The 16,389-nt window shown below is 36.4% G+C and overlaps 1 protein-coding gene across 1 annotated transcript; it reads left to right on the forward strand.

Annotated features, from left to right (window-relative positions):
• The first annotated feature begins 612 nt into the window (after positions 1 to 612).
• On the forward strand, positions 613 to 2,570 carry LOC128882471 (uncharacterized). Its single transcript, XM_054134069.1, has 3 exons — positions 613 to 2,046; positions 2,161 to 2,334; positions 2,469 to 2,570. The coding sequence occupies exons 1-3, from the start codon at positions 613 to 615 to the stop codon at positions 2,568 to 2,570; spliced, it is 1,710 nt and encodes a 569-aa protein (XP_053990044.1).
• The last annotated feature ends 13,819 nt before the right edge of the window (positions 2,571 to 16,389 follow it).

The following is a 16,389-nucleotide window of genomic DNA, read 5'->3' on the forward strand; positions in this document are numbered from 1 at the left end:
AAATACTCACAATAATTTTCTCCACAGGCCTAAAGTACAAAACAGTGATAATAAAACAAACGATAGATTAACAAAATGCACAATAATGTAAAATTGAAAATAGGACTTTGGAACGCAAGGAGTATAGGAAATAAAATAGATGAACTTAAAACAAAGATTAACAATTATGATATTATGCTTATAACCGAAACGTGGATACTAAATTATAATAATTATCAAATACAAGGTTACCAAATAATTAACAACGGAAAGGATTATAATATAGGTAGAGAAGGAAATAAGACCTACCAACAAGGATGCGGATTAGGTATCTATTATAAAGAGGACATAAATGTTAAAAAAATCAGATCATATAAAATAGACAGAAGGTTCGAGACACTAGTGGTGGAGATACTGGATAACAACCAGAAACAAATATTTCAGATAGGTCTAATATATAGGACAAATGGTAGATTCTGCACCAGGGAGTGGCTCGAACTTTTTGACATATTAAATTTAAACAAAAACACAATCATTGCAGGAGATTTCAACGCACATAACCCTTTATGGAACTGTTACAAAACCTCTGCAGAAGGGGCTAGCTTAGAGCTAGCCTTAGAAGAAATAGAATACATGATCGTTAACATAGATACTATATCGAGGATAGGCAAAGGCTCTCAACCATCGAATATTGACTTAATAGCATGTCACAATGATTTCATAGACTCCATTGATTGGGAGGAAACAGGTATAGATTTGGGGTCAGATCATCAGATCCTAGATTTTCATATAAACCTAAAACCTAATAGCAATATATTTTATACAATAGGAAACAAAACAAATAGAACAAGCAGGCTTTATAAAATAAATAAAATAGACTGGATAGAATTTAGACTTCACTTGGCAAACAGAGAGGAAGAAATAAATAGCAGTATTCAACAAGGACGCAACCTGATAGAAAGATATAATAACTGGAAACAACCAATAATCGAATACTTTGAGGTAAGAAATACAGACCACCAACATCTTCAACAACACAGACAAAACAAAACGGCACGGAACACTAACTTACGATCATCAAACAATAGAAATAATGTACAATGTAAAACCCAACCCAGATGGTGGGATGAAGAATGCACCTCTACATGGTCCACATGGAAAAAGTACCAAAAAAATCTTTGGAAACATGGCAAAATCGAGGACTATGAAAATATGGTTGGATGGAAGACCAGATGGAAGATCTTAAAGAGGGAAAAGAAGAAAACTGCCTGGGAAAATCTGATACAGGAAATGAACAACAATACAAATCTCACAAAAATTTGGAATAAAATAAGAGGCATTAAAAAACGGTATACAGAAAATAGGGACAATCTGGAAATAAAGGTAAGAAAAGAATTAGAGGACACAGAAATAAATAAAATTATAGACAACAATGTAACTTCAACATCCATCTTAACCCACACAGCACAAATACTACAAGAAGAAGATAACAATTACACTAGAATTTGGAATACAACAATAGACAAGATAGAGATGCTACAAACAATAGAAAAAAATAAGAACAAAAAGTCAGCACCAGGGGTAGACGGCATAGATTATAAAATATTGGCAGAACTACCACTACACATGAAGAACCATCTACATAAAATATTTGAAGAGAGTTGGAATACAGGAGAAATTCCCCCAGATTGGAAAAAAGGCGAAATAATAATGTTACAAAAACCGGGGAAAAAAGCTTTACGCCCAATCACTCTCACGTCGTGTGTAGGCAAAACATTAGAAAGGATCATAAACAATAGACTACAGTTATGGCTAGAAGAAAATCAGAAATTAGAAAACAATCAAGCAGGCTTCAGGAAAAATAGGTCAACAATGGATAACTTAATACGAATAACAAACGAAATAAAACATAATAATAGACAAAAACTCAATACAGTAGGTATCTTTGTAGATATTAAAGGAGCATATGACAACGTGAATCTGGTCAAACTTCTACACATCCTAAAAATGATTAACTGCCCTTCAACAATGTACAACTGGATTAGGACCTGGCTTTCCAATAGAAAGGTAATTTTTAACCACTGCACTCAAGGAACAAAAGAAATAAACTGGAAAAAAGGAGTTCCCCAAGGAGCTATACTTAGTCCAACTTTGTTTAATGTATATATAAATGGTTTACAGAAGAAAATAGACGACGAACGCACCTTTACACTTTTGTACGCAGATGATATAGTCATAGTAAATAAATATAAGAAGGAAGAGACATCACTACGCCCATCGGAAATAGCTCTAAAGAGATTGGTAGATCATTTAGAAATAAGAGATCTAACAATAGCACCGGAAAAAACCAAAATTGTAAGATTTCAAACAAACCCCAAAGCAGAAGATTTCAATATTAATGTTACAATAAACAATAAAAATACAATAATAAAGTCCAGCCTGGAGGCAAAATTTTTAGGAATAACACTTGATTATAATCTTCGTTTCAGAACGCACTTCGAGGATATTGTACACAAGGCAAAAAAACGGTTAGGGATTATTCAGTACCTATGCAGAGGACAGAAAGGTATAAACCAAAATTGGGGGATTAGGATTACCCGAGCTCTGATTTCCTCGGTGGTAGACTATGGAGCCTACATAATATATACCAAGGAGGGAAACCAAGAACAAAACAGAAAAATCAGAATAATAGAATCAGCAGCTATAAGAGCTGCAATAGGATACAGAATGTCGACCCCAATTGCGGTTATGTACGCAGACACAGGATTCATTGGACATCATTTAAGAGCAAAACAGGCTGCAGTCAGATACTGGCTCAGAGAATTTGAAAAAACGGAAAAACATAGCAAAACTTTGGATAACCAATTAAAATACTATCAGATTCATAACAATATAGACTACTTAACACAATGGGAAAGAGGCATAGGTACTAAACCTAACCTAATAGAAACAGCCTTTTATGAAATTGTTCACCTAAAAGACAAAATTCTACCCGTCAACCATTCACTAGAAAATAGCATCAATTGGAAAGAAAAGATACCAAATAAAAAGAAGAACTTAAGAAAAGTCGCCATAGACAAAGACACAGGAAAAATTTTGGAATCAGGGGCAGTCCCTCTCAGTATGACTAACCAGTTTCTGTTGGAAAAACATAACCTTAAAAAGAAAGACACCATTATATGTTACACCGACGGGTCTAAACAAGAAAACAAAAGTGCAAATGGGGTAGGAATATACATTAACACACCACAAGGAACATACATAGAAGCAGGATTTAGCATTCAAAACGAGGCATCGATCTACACCACAGAAGCAATAGGTATATATAAAGCAATAGAAATAACGAAACATACGAATTGTAAAAATACTGTAATATTAACAGATTCTTTATCAGTACTCACAGGACTTGAAAGCAAAATAGAAAAACTGGATGACATGGGAAAAAACAATAACAATGCATGGATCCTTAAAATATACAAAACGTTAATTAAACAAAAAGAAAGGGAAAAAATAGTACTAGGTTGGGTTCCAGGACACCAGGGCATACCCGGCAACGAAAAAGCAGACTCTCTTGCGAAGGAACATACCAATAAAGCACCAGAAGAGGAAATACCGATTACAAGATTGGACTATTTGGTGCACTATAAACACATAATCTGGAGCGCCTTTAAAGAGAGAGTAGAAGAAATCGGTAGAAGTAAGGGAACGTACTATTTCGCGAATTTTTGGGAAAACAAAAAGAAAGGGAAATTCAAACCGTGGTTTCAGAAATTAGGAAACATTTTAAATAGACATGCTATTAGGTCAATATCAAGAATCAGGTCAAATCATTACAACTTAAAAGAATCTTTAGGTAGAAAAGGTATAATTGACGATCAAACATGCGATTGTAGAATGGAAGAAGAAACAATAGAACACGTTCTTTTCAGATGTCCATTTAGAACCACCCCGCGCCTAAAAATGTATGATAAAATAGGTACCTTAATTAATAACAGCAATTATAATATAGTCCACTTAATAAATAGCGAAAAGAGCTCAGTACTTAAAGCAATTATAGCCTTTTTAAAAGAAGCCAACATTGATTTGTAAGAACTACTAACTAGTTATATTCTATTAATACAGGATAACGAAAAAACGATGTATTTAAAGTTAGAAATCGTTTACATTAACTCTGTACGCGAAAAAAAAAAGAGGATTTATAAAAATACAAATGTATAAAGAAAATAGGAATACTATAACGAAATCTCAAATGAAGACTGAGACCAAATTGGTCAAAATAGATTTAATAAAGATCCAAAGTTAAAGGTAATCCTATTTTTATATAAACTTATGTCTAACAGTATTAAAAAAAAAAAAAAAACTGTGATATGGGAAATATCCCCAGAGGCGCAATACAGAATAGTTCCTAAGGTAAAATAACATAAGGCAAGAAAAACAAAGATAAAGCAATTTATTTTTGTAGATTTTAAAAGGGTATAATTGTAAAGTAGGAGAATAAGATACACATAATTGTTGACTTTTATCCATCATTCACAAAATGTACAAACAGTTAATAAGTAAATAGTTATACGTACAAATTATTATAATAGAACGAAACATAGTAGGTTAAGGTTTTTATGTTAACAAACGAAATGTAAAACAGCTTATGTACAACGGAAATATGTAAAAAACAACGACAATTGTTACACAATAAAGAAACATACAAATACAAATACTTGCTTTATCGCGACGCACGAGAATACAACGGTTCTCCTAGATGTTAAGTCGCAGCTACAGGTCCCGTACAATTCTCGGTACTCGTTACCACCCACCGGTGGGCGGCCAGATCTAATGAGGCCTTGCATCTTTTCGACGAATTCAAGCGTAGCATCAGCCAAGGAACAACCGTCGGCAGTGGCTATCGTTGGTGTCAGTCACCAAAAACCGATAAGGAGTAGACTAAACACCTAGGAATGATTTCGGGGAAGATGTTATTGCTAACGCCATGGGAAGAAATCAACCACCACCCATGAATTTTTAATAAATCACGTGGTATGATTTTTTCTCCTTCCTTCCGACCAAAAGTCCCGAATTAGGGATATAAGTACGCCCGCAATTCAGGGGCTCGGGATAGTTGCCGTTCGAAATTTTAAGCGATTAGTTGCCGTTCGAAATTTCAAGCATATAATTGTCGTACTAGATAGTCGTCGCGAGTTATCCAAAATTATAGTCCTTGTCGAGTCGAATCAGACATCGAGTTTTATTGTGAAGCTAAGGTAGTGAATCTTTTTATTCAAACTGTAATTAATTGTAATTGCTATAATAAAAGACCGTGCGCGGGTCTTAATAAACAGTAACGTAATTTAACAAATTCACATGTTGCAATTATTTTTTTTTCCTTAATCATTCGACGCGTTCGGAGAGGGGAAAAGGAATGAATTATAGTTAAACCAACTATCTTTTTGATTTATGATCGAGGCGTCGAAGCCGGTCATTTAGAAATCTTAAAGATAGAAACATTGCTCGGCCGTGGGTTTCTTTTCCGTTATCGTACTCAGGTTCCAAGTCACTTTCGTGCTTGCTGTAAGGGTTGATCGAGGCGTCGAAGCCGGTTTTCCCAAACAGTAGCCACGGGTTTGATTAACGCGGCTTCTTTTCGATCCAAGGCAGAGCAGATATTCCGATCAGGGTCGAGGCGTCGAAGCCGGCTTTGAAAGGAATAGACGCAAAACCAGCGGTCGTAAAGGGTTGCACGGGCTTGATAACGATTGACGGGACATGAGATTCATCCCCGATTAAAACTATTATAAATTCCAATTTTTCCCTCTCAGTAGATGAGAAACACCGAAAAGGTACGAAAATACCGGTCGGGCAGACGCGAACAGATTCGTCGGTTGCTAAAAGACTACGTGCGACCAGCACAAACGGGAAAACTTCCACTCGGGTGCGTAGTGAAGCCGCGAGTGGTGCAAAACAAACTTTTAAAAACACCAGTACCAGCACCAACATCAGCATCAGTACCAGCACCAACATCAGCATCAGCATCTATGAGACCCTCTTTTTCGAGGAGAGTAATACAATGCTCGAGTGCATCTTTTAACTCGCGTTTAGCAGACGCGTTGTGGATGGAGCCTTCTTCTTGCATCAACATCGTAACCCGCACTCTTTGAATATTTTGTAATTTGATTGTGAATATATAGAAAACCTGCGCGACGCTTTACGAATTATACAAATAGACATGAGAAAATAACAAACGCATGTAACTACTTGGTAACCATTAGTAACATGCTCTACTTCATAATCAACTATCTGCATCAATATTCAAGGATATGTTGTGTTACGCATGGTACGCAAGTTCATAGTGCGACGATAGAGACATTTTTTTAAATGTAAATGATGTTTGTTTTCCAATCAATATTCTAAACAAGCCGTGTGGATGCGGAAAAACGTCTTTCATAAGATGTAGCCGATGTCGTTGCACTTTATGTTTCCCCTACTTGTATGACAAGTATCATCCTACGATTTGTAATCCCCAAGATGCATTTGACAATTAAAATACAATTATGTTTCGTTATTTATTATTTTTTTGTTATTCTTTGTTTTATAAATAAGAAAAATGTATGAAAATCAATGCGTTTTGTCCTTTATTCGTCCACAATTATAAATATATTTGTTGTAATAAAAAATCATGCGAATAAATATATTTTCTCATTATATTTCCTTTAAATTGTTGTGTACATGAAATAATACGATGATATACGTGGAAAAAAGGGAAAAAGAAGAGAAAAAAAATAGACACGAAAGGGACTGCTTCTTGTTTACAACTCTAACGCAAGGTAATATAAAGAACGCACGAACTTCTCTTGCGATTTTCTTGAAAACGCTTGAGTTGTACGCCTTATTATTTGCACGTTATATTGTCCTAATGGACTACTAAAAGTGTGCAAAGTTTGAAGGAAATCCGTGACCCATCACCCGTACGCACTCCTTGTCAGGTGTGTACACGGTTAGCCTGAGGAGTGTTTATAGTTTAGCGTGGGTTCGAGGGGCCGCAGCCCTCCGCCTGGCAGGGGGTCTGGGGGGGGGGCCATCCCCCCAGTATGCATATAATTGAGACATATATGCTTTTCAATTTTTGTAAAAGGATTTTGCGTGAAAAGTATACGCCTCGAAATTACGGGAACTCACAGACGCGTACGTGTATTCCGAGGCTAAACAATCGACGACTGAACGCTTACACACACACTGCTACAGACGCGTAGCTATACGCAATATTCATTGTAGTAGTAGCAATGATATTTTGCAAATATCTGCAAAACCGATTGTTGTTTATATTATTACCTTAATTTTTCATTTGACTATGTTCATATTGTGGCTGTTTTATTGTATGATTTTGTCAGATTTTTTGCACGTGTTTGCCACATACAAAAAAGATTATAAATCGATATTTTTTAACTTTTCGTTCGCAGAGGAGTACTATGTATATTCGAATGTTTTAAAGAAAATTTGTACATCTCGATGAGATGTGTTGCTTTATTTAATAATAAACGTAACAAAAATAAATCTAGAGTTGAGGAACACTGCGTTTTACAAAAGTGAAAGTTTCTTTCCTTCTGTCTTTCGTAGTTGGGCCTCTGACAGTATTTATGTTCAGGAGGGCAGTGTGAAAAACATGTGGCAAACCCAAGCCGTATTTTTCTTCTACGACCTGGGCGCCGACTTTCCTATGCGCTTTTGAAAGTGCTGTTAGTCTCACTAGAAGAGTAAAGACGTCCTACCATGTTCTTTAAAATAAAAGAATATTTGATATAAAATATTTAGTGTGAATTTGTTCATTTAAAAATTCCATAATCCAATAATATGAACCTGTTTTTAAATATATTTTTTCGAAAAAAAAATATTTTCCGAGGATCCCTTCTTTCAAACCATTTTTATTCTTTTTTTTAGGAATTTTTTCTCATAAATAATAGAAGTCGCTCCAATATGTTATTTAACAAAATATGCTTCATTTTGACCGAGAATGTGAAAAATAATTTTTGTAGACAACTTTAGAGTTTGACCAAAATCGACAGTGAATTGGTTTGGGAAATCTTTATAAAAACCTTCCTTCCTTTTAAAAAAATTGGATTTTCACTTTAGAAAAAAACTTTCTATTTGTTTTTTGTAGGGTTCCATGAGATCTTCAACGAAAAAAAGTTTCAATCAAAAATGTTAATTATTAAAAGAACTACTAATTTATTAAGATTTGACAACTTTTTACATATATTTCCGTCAAAAAGAACTAAAAAGGAGGCCGTTTCGATTGTTTTATGTTTTTTAAAAATTATTCATCTAAAGGCGCGCAGTTTCCATGTATGATAATTGACATCCGTTATGATTTTTTCAATTTTTCGAAAGTATCGAAATTAACGAATTTCATTATAGACGTTACTTTTCCGTTGCAATATCGACTACCACTGCGAAAATTTTACATTACATTATTTGCATTAATGCATTTACTGTTCTACTAACGAACAAAAATTGTCAAAAATTTCGGGGTTGGGGGTTGGGGGTTGGGGGGTAATTTTTGAAAAAATATTTTTTTTAAATTTGTTGATACTGATTTATAGGAGTACACAAACACTGCAGTGTTTACTTGAACATTTTTTTGATATCTTTTATCATTTCCGAGACTCGGACAAAAGGCGCAGTTTCTCCTTTGAAACGCAAAAGTGGAACGAACTAAAGATGGTGTACTTCATTGGAAGGTCCCATGAACAAGTGTACCAAGTTTCATCAAAATCGGGGTGTGCCACTCACCGATGTTTCCTTGTGATAAAAGTCAATACTTACACACAGAATTTGATAATACATAAACAAACGCAATTTGTATTCAAATCTGAACTTATTTAATACATTTAAAACTACTTTGAACATGCATGTAATGACCATTCGATGCAGTAAAAATATTAATTATCCGAATGTACGATACATAGTACTCCTCTGCGAACGAAAAGTTAGAAAATATCGATTTATAATTTTTTTGTATGTGGCACACCTGTGCAAACAATCTGAAAATATCATACTATTATAACGGTAATAAACTATTAAAACAGACACAATATGAACATAGTCAGATGACAAATTAAGGTAATAATATAAACAACAATCAGTTTTTCATTTTTCCAACATCGTTCCACCACTTCCAAAAATCTGAAAAAATTACAGACCAATAATCATAAGAAGACATTAACAGTGTAAAAATATAAACGTGATTATTTCATAATTTCTAAAAAAAAAAATATTTAAAAATTTTTGAATTTTTTTGAAATAGAATAGAATTAGATGGAAGAGAAATTGTAGAGAATGAATGTCAAGATCGACAAGAAGAAGAAATAGAAGAAGATACAAGAAATGAAATAGAAAAAGAATTTCATCGGACAGTAGACGTCGTCATGCAGACAGAAACTGCCACTGACGAAGAAGAATATCTAGTCGTAGAAAAAGAAACGACGAAACCATCGCAGAAGGTTTCAAGAGCAGTGTCGAAAAAAGAGGATTAATTTATTCGACACTGATTGCTGATGGCGATAGCAGCGTCTACACAAAAATTTTAGACTGCGACCCATATAAAAATATGATTCGTGTGTTACATGGACGAAGCTCTACCCGAGGGCTATCCTTGCGAACGTAACGATATTAAGCAATTACTATGCGTTACCACAAACAGCCATGACACCGTGTATAGACACAACCACGACTGGGTATGCTCCAAGTGTCTCCCAACATTGCCGGTCCGCTTCCGGGAACGGTTCTATCCGCATGAAGTACATGCTTTATGCACAAGACGAGGAGCCGATGGAATAGCCGCATGCGTCATATGCTCCAAAAATATAACATCAATCAGAGCAGCCGACACCTGTCTCGAATGTACTGCAGAGTATCGCGAACTAGCAGAAAGGGAGGAAGAAACGCTCTACAACGACGAACCTATAGATATCAGAATACGTTGGCTAGAGTATATCGAGGAATCAGCGGATCCTAATTGGGAAATATCTCATGATTAAATTGGAAATATCTCACACCTACTTCTCTCGCTACAAGTGGCATATATTCTGAAAACGAACTCGACAGACTCAGAAACCATATAATGTTTCCAGCGAAAAGCCCGCTGTGATTAACGAAATTGTGCGAAACGCAGCACCACCATTACCATACCATTATCAAAGCTTCTTTCGTGTAATCTACAAGAACCACTAAAAATCAAAATGGGCTACTATAGAAAACCAGGAAATGCTACTTTGCCCGTGTTCGATGACACGCGGATACCTCGGTTGGTCACCCCGGCAGAGAGACTGCTATCACGATTGACCTTGGGCAACTTGAGGCGAAGAGAATGCGTCCAAGGTCAAGCCTGAGTAGAAGCGGACGGCACCATCCTTTGTGACGGGTGTCACTGGGCACTACCGGAGGAGGAAGCAACAGCATACACCCCATCACACATACACCATCTCGTACGAGGAGGCCCATGCAGCAGTCCGTTGCTCGGGATGCAACAGGAGGGCACTGGACAGGGGCAACCCGGAGGAATGCCTCCCGTGTATTAGGACAATTGCCCTCATACCCTGGGCAGAACTGGCGGCACGGCCGCGTATTAAAGTATACGAAACAGCGTCCCCCCTTACCCCCGTCCCAGACTACCATTACATCTTAGAATAATTTTTATATTTTTCTTATCATTATTTTTATATTTACCCATAATCGTTATGTCATCTTAGAATAATTTTTATATTTTTCTTATCATTATTTTTATATTTACCCATAATCATTATGTCGTATATTCTTTTCCGTTATTTGTATATATATTTATATAACATTATTTAATATTATATAGTAATTAATAATTTAAAATATATATATTTTTTTCTTTTTTCTTTATTATATATCCTTCAAACATCACTAAAGTTTAATAAAAAGTTTTATACATACATGCTAAAAAAAAAATATATATATAGATATCAGTCAGTTATGTAATAAGCGTTCGATGAAAAGGTACACCCTTATTACACGAAACAGCATCTTGAGACTGTTTCGTCTCTGGCGAAGGGGGTGTTACATCCGGCCCTGCCGGTGTCCCTTTTCATCGACCTCGCATTGCGAATAGTTAAGATCAGATACTTTTAGGAATGCGCTTGACTTACGATTCGGAAACCGTTTCTCGGGAACCGAATCGTGGGATCTGCGAATCAGCGAAATAGGCGTCAGCACTCAACGCCAGCACATCCGCTGAACTTGGGACTCCTCCCGATTTCAACGGATGCAAAAACGAAGATTCTCGAACGCGGCTCGTGCCATGCGAGGATCAGCTAGTATATAAACCCGTGGACACGCCCCACGGTGGCTCTTTTTTATTCCGCTGTCAGTACGTTATCATCGTGGTGATTACCGAAATCTTGTAGTCGCGGACAGGTTAACTTCACGCGTTGTCGTTACCTACGAAAGTCCGACGTATAATCGGTTAAGATCACATCGAACCTTTATCATCAATCGAACACCCACTCAGCGTCGCGCTTTGGTCATCAAATACTAAATTATTGTAGTCACGGATAGAGTAATCGTACGCGCGCCGCGTCGTTACTGAGGAAAGTCCGTTGTTAATTAGTAGAGACCCGTGTCGCGAGTGATAGTTGCCGACAAACAGATCCTTGCAACAGCACAGCCCTGGGACCACAACAGATAGCTGGTACAACCAAACTGTAAGACCGACAAGCGGTAACGTACCTACATAATTGTATACTTGATTTCCCAAAACCGATATTGTAATATAAACTCGTTATTTTGTAACAATACATACTCATTTATATATTTAAATGCTAAACCTTGAAAACAATCATTGCAATCCCGAATTGCTTTTTCCCGTTAGCGAATACAGTTAAGGTGAGCTTTAGCTCTTTAATTGAAGACGAAGATCCCAAGAAAGAGTTGGGCTTGTTGCGCAACTTCGGCAATAAGTTAAAAGAAGTTGCGAAGAAGACTCCGCCGGGCTGTTATAGACAAGCCATCGAAAATAATATTCGACGGATGCGTATGGGAATTGCAAAAGCTGCAGAATATAGATTTAATGAACATACTTCGATATTACAGAGACAACAAAAATTATACGAAGATATTATGAATGTGTTTGGAGAACATAAACACTGCAAAAGAATTGGATATTTCTGCAACGGAACGATGAAGGAGAATGAACAAAACATCGTCCCACATTTATTAAACCTGGGAGTTTACCAAAAAATACAAGATATTCTTCGATCGTTGGCGGCACACGCAGAAAGCTTACTGTACCGAACCAATAGTAATACGGTAGAAAGTTTTAATGCCATCATTGCGAAATATATTTGCGGAAAACGCATTAACTTTGGCCAAAGAGGATCATACACGAGAAGATGTGCCAATGCTGTAATTCAGTACAACATTAAAGAAGCGTTGTCTCGATTACAGAGAATGTGTGGAAAAGAGCCGCCACAGCTGTTACTAGATCTAGAGAATTCGAAGAAGAAGAAAAAATTGACAAATGCCAAAAAAGAAAAGAAGAGCGAGACCAAAAAGAAAAATTTCCATGCAAGTAAAGATAAAGATTACGGACCAAATGCACAGAAGCCAGACATGGATGAATTTATGTTCGATCTCCAGAAAAAGAAACATCTGGAGATGCTGAACGAATGGCAAAATCAAAAAGAAAAAAGTGAGCAGGAAACCATAGAACAATGCAAAAGCAGGAAATGGTTGGCTCACAAGTCAAAACTTTTGACAGCGTCCAACTTTGGTAAAGTTTGCCGCCGACGCAAAGATACACCGTGTGCCAAGATGATACAGTCGCTGTTATATCCACGTGTATTGAACGTTCCTGCCGTAGAATACGGACGGGAGAATGAAGAAATTGCTCGGGGAGAATTGTCGAGATAGGAAAACATTGAAATAAAAAAATGTGGTCTTTTCATCGACGCATTGATACCTTATTTGGAAGCATCGCCGGATGGCGTTATCGGTGAAGACGGCATTGTGGAAATAAAATGCCCGAAATCCGCAGAAGATGTTACTCCAGAAGAGGCAATAACAACAAACAAGTCTGTGAAGGCCATATTTACCGACAGTACGGGCAGCGCATTGCGCAAAACACAACCGTACTTCTACCAAGTCCAAGGACAATTGCACATAACGGGTAGAAAATACTGCCTGTTTTGTCTATGGACCAAAAAAGGAATTATGTCCATTCGTGTTGACAAGGATGACGATTTTTGGAATCGAGAAATGGAACCAAAATTAACACAATTTTATCTGAATTGTATGCTGTCAGAAATAGTTTACAGCAGATATAACAGAGGCATGTCAATACGGGAGCCTCAGAATATCAAAAAGTGAATGTAAGTAAGAAAAAAAAGTTTAATATTATAAAGTGGCGATCCAAACGCTAACCGACGTCGAGCTGCACATTTTCAGATAAGTACGCAGACTCGCTGATTCTATCAGCGAATGAATATAACATTAAAATATTATATTAAAGTTGCAACTTTCCGACGTTGACCTGCACACTTTCAAATAAGTGTGCAGATTCGTTGATTCCATCAGCGATTAATATGTTAATAAAATTTAAATTATCCGACGTCGAGCTGCACACTTTCAAATAAATGTGCAGACTCGCTGATTCTATCAGCGAATGAATAGAATATTAAAATATTATATTAAAGTTTGCAATTTTCCGACGTCGAGTGCACTTAAAGAAGTGCAACCCAGCTGATTCAATCAGCTGGTGACACAGTGGAGTAGGCCTACAGGGTATACCACTGACAAAAAAAACGCATCAACAATAGTACCTCAAGGGTCATGTGGAAATCTATTTATTCGCGTGTCACCTTACCTTTTATATTTTCAGATTATATTAATTTTCTTTTTTGTTATGTTGTAGTGTTACGTGCGACATTTTCAATTTTTATTTTTCTTGATTTCGTCGGCAGGAATGTATTCGAGATCAAACCTAGCCTTTGACGGTAGTTTATTAAATTCATTCTTGAACAAAGATACAGATTCTGCTGGCAGCGCCGCACCTTGTACAAAAACTTTGCAAATATGTTCAATTTGTTTAATATTTTAATAGGTTTAGTATTGTAAATATGTTAAGTGTGTTGCTTGTTACGAATGAAAGGCGTTAAATCATGTAATGTAACAGCGGCGTGTACGTGTATAATTGTTGGAAAGATAAGCACATCGAATATTACCATCGCGTTCAAATATCACGGTTACAGATATCATTGGAAGAAGGACATGTAAATATCGCGCATTTAGGTTAAACCTTTATTTTGCTATTTCTTCTTCATGTACGCTCCGAATACCGAACCCGTAACTCGAACAGCAGCGTGGTTCGTCCTCGCGCACGTTGTCGCTAGGACGAATCGAGCGTCTTGGTGGGCGCGAGACGAGGTACAACTCGTAAACACCAAATTCTCGCGTGTACCGAGTCGCGAAATCTCGAAGACTTTTTCTATAAACTGACGACGATCACGTGGTTCTAAGATCCTTTGTCTCCAAAGCTTCTAGAACGTTCCACCGAGTTTACGTGGTCGAGTAAGGCACGAGCCTTTTTCACTTCTTCTCGTACAGTCGCGGTGAGCGCGAGAGTAGTCCGAGCGAACCATTTAAGAGTTAGAGTGCGTTACCCAGTAGTATTTTAATACGAAGTAAGCGCTAGGCAAAACTCGGGTCGTTCGTTAAACAGTTTTATACTTCATTCATTTATTTAATTTTCACTTCTTCTCGTACAGTCGCGGTGAGCGTGAGTAGAGTCCGAAACCCTTAAATTGAGTTAGAGTGCCGTAACCCCGTGATATTTCGATTCGAAGTAAGTGGTAGGCAGAGACTCGAGTCTCTCGTTAAAATATTTTAACCTTAGCTTTTATTTTATTTATTTGTATTATTCAATTTATTTTTCTTACATTAGTGATTAGTATTATTTTTATTAAAATCAAAAATAGTTTTCAATATCGTTTCCGCGTGTGTATGCTTATCTTCCCAGCAGGTGATCCGAGCGAGCGATAGAAGGAAGGCGAGCGAAACGTTAGATTTACGTTTGAAAGATTTAGTGGTGAGTTGTCTTTCTCTAACGCAATATTTATAAATGTATTTTGTTGTGACCACGCGGAATATCAATAAATGATATTTCATTTCCGGGGAATCCCTAATTGGTGTTCTTGGGTGGTATTTCCATTGATATTTTATGAAATATTATTCCGACAATTTTATTGTATTCTTTATCATATGAAACTACAATTTCTGGTTTCTGGAATATCAATGAATGATATATTTCATTTCCGGGGTAACCCTATCTGATGTTCTAGGAACAAATATATATATATATTTTCATTATTTTTCTTTATTAAATACGTAACTGAATTTTTGACGATTTCATATGTGTATTTTCTGTATGAGTTTATAAGGAAAGAAAGTGTGTGTATTAAATCTTGTTGATCTACATTTGAGCCACTAATCACACAACTCATTGTATTATCAAAATCAATACCACGAAATTATTAATTGAATAAATATTACAGTGGCATGTTAACAGTAGAACATTCTTATAGTTGAATTAACCGCTCGCATCCATTTGAAATCCCAAATCTTAAATAAAAGAAGACATAGAAATTTACGTACAAGTCAGGGCCCGTACGGAACTGAAGCGACGAAGACCTGACCTTGCCGATAGGCAAGTAAAATATACGAAATATATAAAATAAAAATTATTTAAGCTGTGACGCAGGAATCTGTGTTTCACGTCACAGTAGCAACGAATCATGTGGACTATTGTTACGAAGTTGGCACAAGTGTGATACCCGAAGACATAACGATCGTCGAGATGTTGACCGACGACTCGGCGAACGAGCATCAGCTGGCAAGGTAAGCAGAAGAGAGGAATTTTAATTTTTAAGTCTTGAAGTATATCTTTCATTTTTTTCCGCATTTTGTTAATACTCCTTTTCTTTCTGTTTCAGTAGCAAATCATTTAGAATGTTTATCTTCAAGATGATAATGGGCAACGCGGAGAAAAAGCCGTTTCGAAAACGTTCAACAGCTGACAAGGGAAGGTCGTGATCCGGACGAGCGCTTTTTGAACGAGACCGGGCTCAGAGCTGGGTAAAGTAGGTATTTTAAATAGTAAAAAAATATTTTACTTCAGATCATGCATGTACTTTTAAAAATAATTATAATAAAATATGAATATTAAACTAATTGTATAACAATTAATGGAACAGCACTTTCTAAACAAATTTTCTTGTCATATCTTTTTTATATCTCCCACATGTAAATAGGCATATTATGGTGTAAATATTTATTACTCCTTACAATTCACATGAAACTCTCTCTCTCTCTCTCTCTCTCTCTCTCTCTCTCTCTCTCTCTCTC

Source organism: Hylaeus volcanicus, unplaced genomic scaffold (genome assembly GCF_026283585.1).
Source record: "Hylaeus volcanicus isolate JK05 unplaced genomic scaffold, UHH_iyHylVolc1.0_haploid 11884, whole genome shotgun sequence".
Classification (NCBI taxonomy): domain Eukaryota; kingdom Metazoa; phylum Arthropoda; class Insecta; order Hymenoptera; family Colletidae; genus Hylaeus; species Hylaeus volcanicus.

Excerpts from the sequence above, each read along its gene's own strand:
- LOC128882471 (XM_054134069.1), top strand. The coding sequence starts at position 613 with ATGATCGTTAACATAGATACTATATCGAGGATAGGCAAAGGCTCTCAA. Across the intron at positions 2,047-2,160 it reads CCTGGCTTTCCAATAGAAAG|AAGAAAATAGACGACGAACG; the intron begins GTAATTTTTAAC and ends AATGGTTTACAG. Across the intron at positions 2,335-2,468 it reads CACCGGAAAAAACCAAAATT|AACGCACTTCGAGGATATTG; the intron begins GTAAGATTTCAA and ends TCTTCGTTTCAG.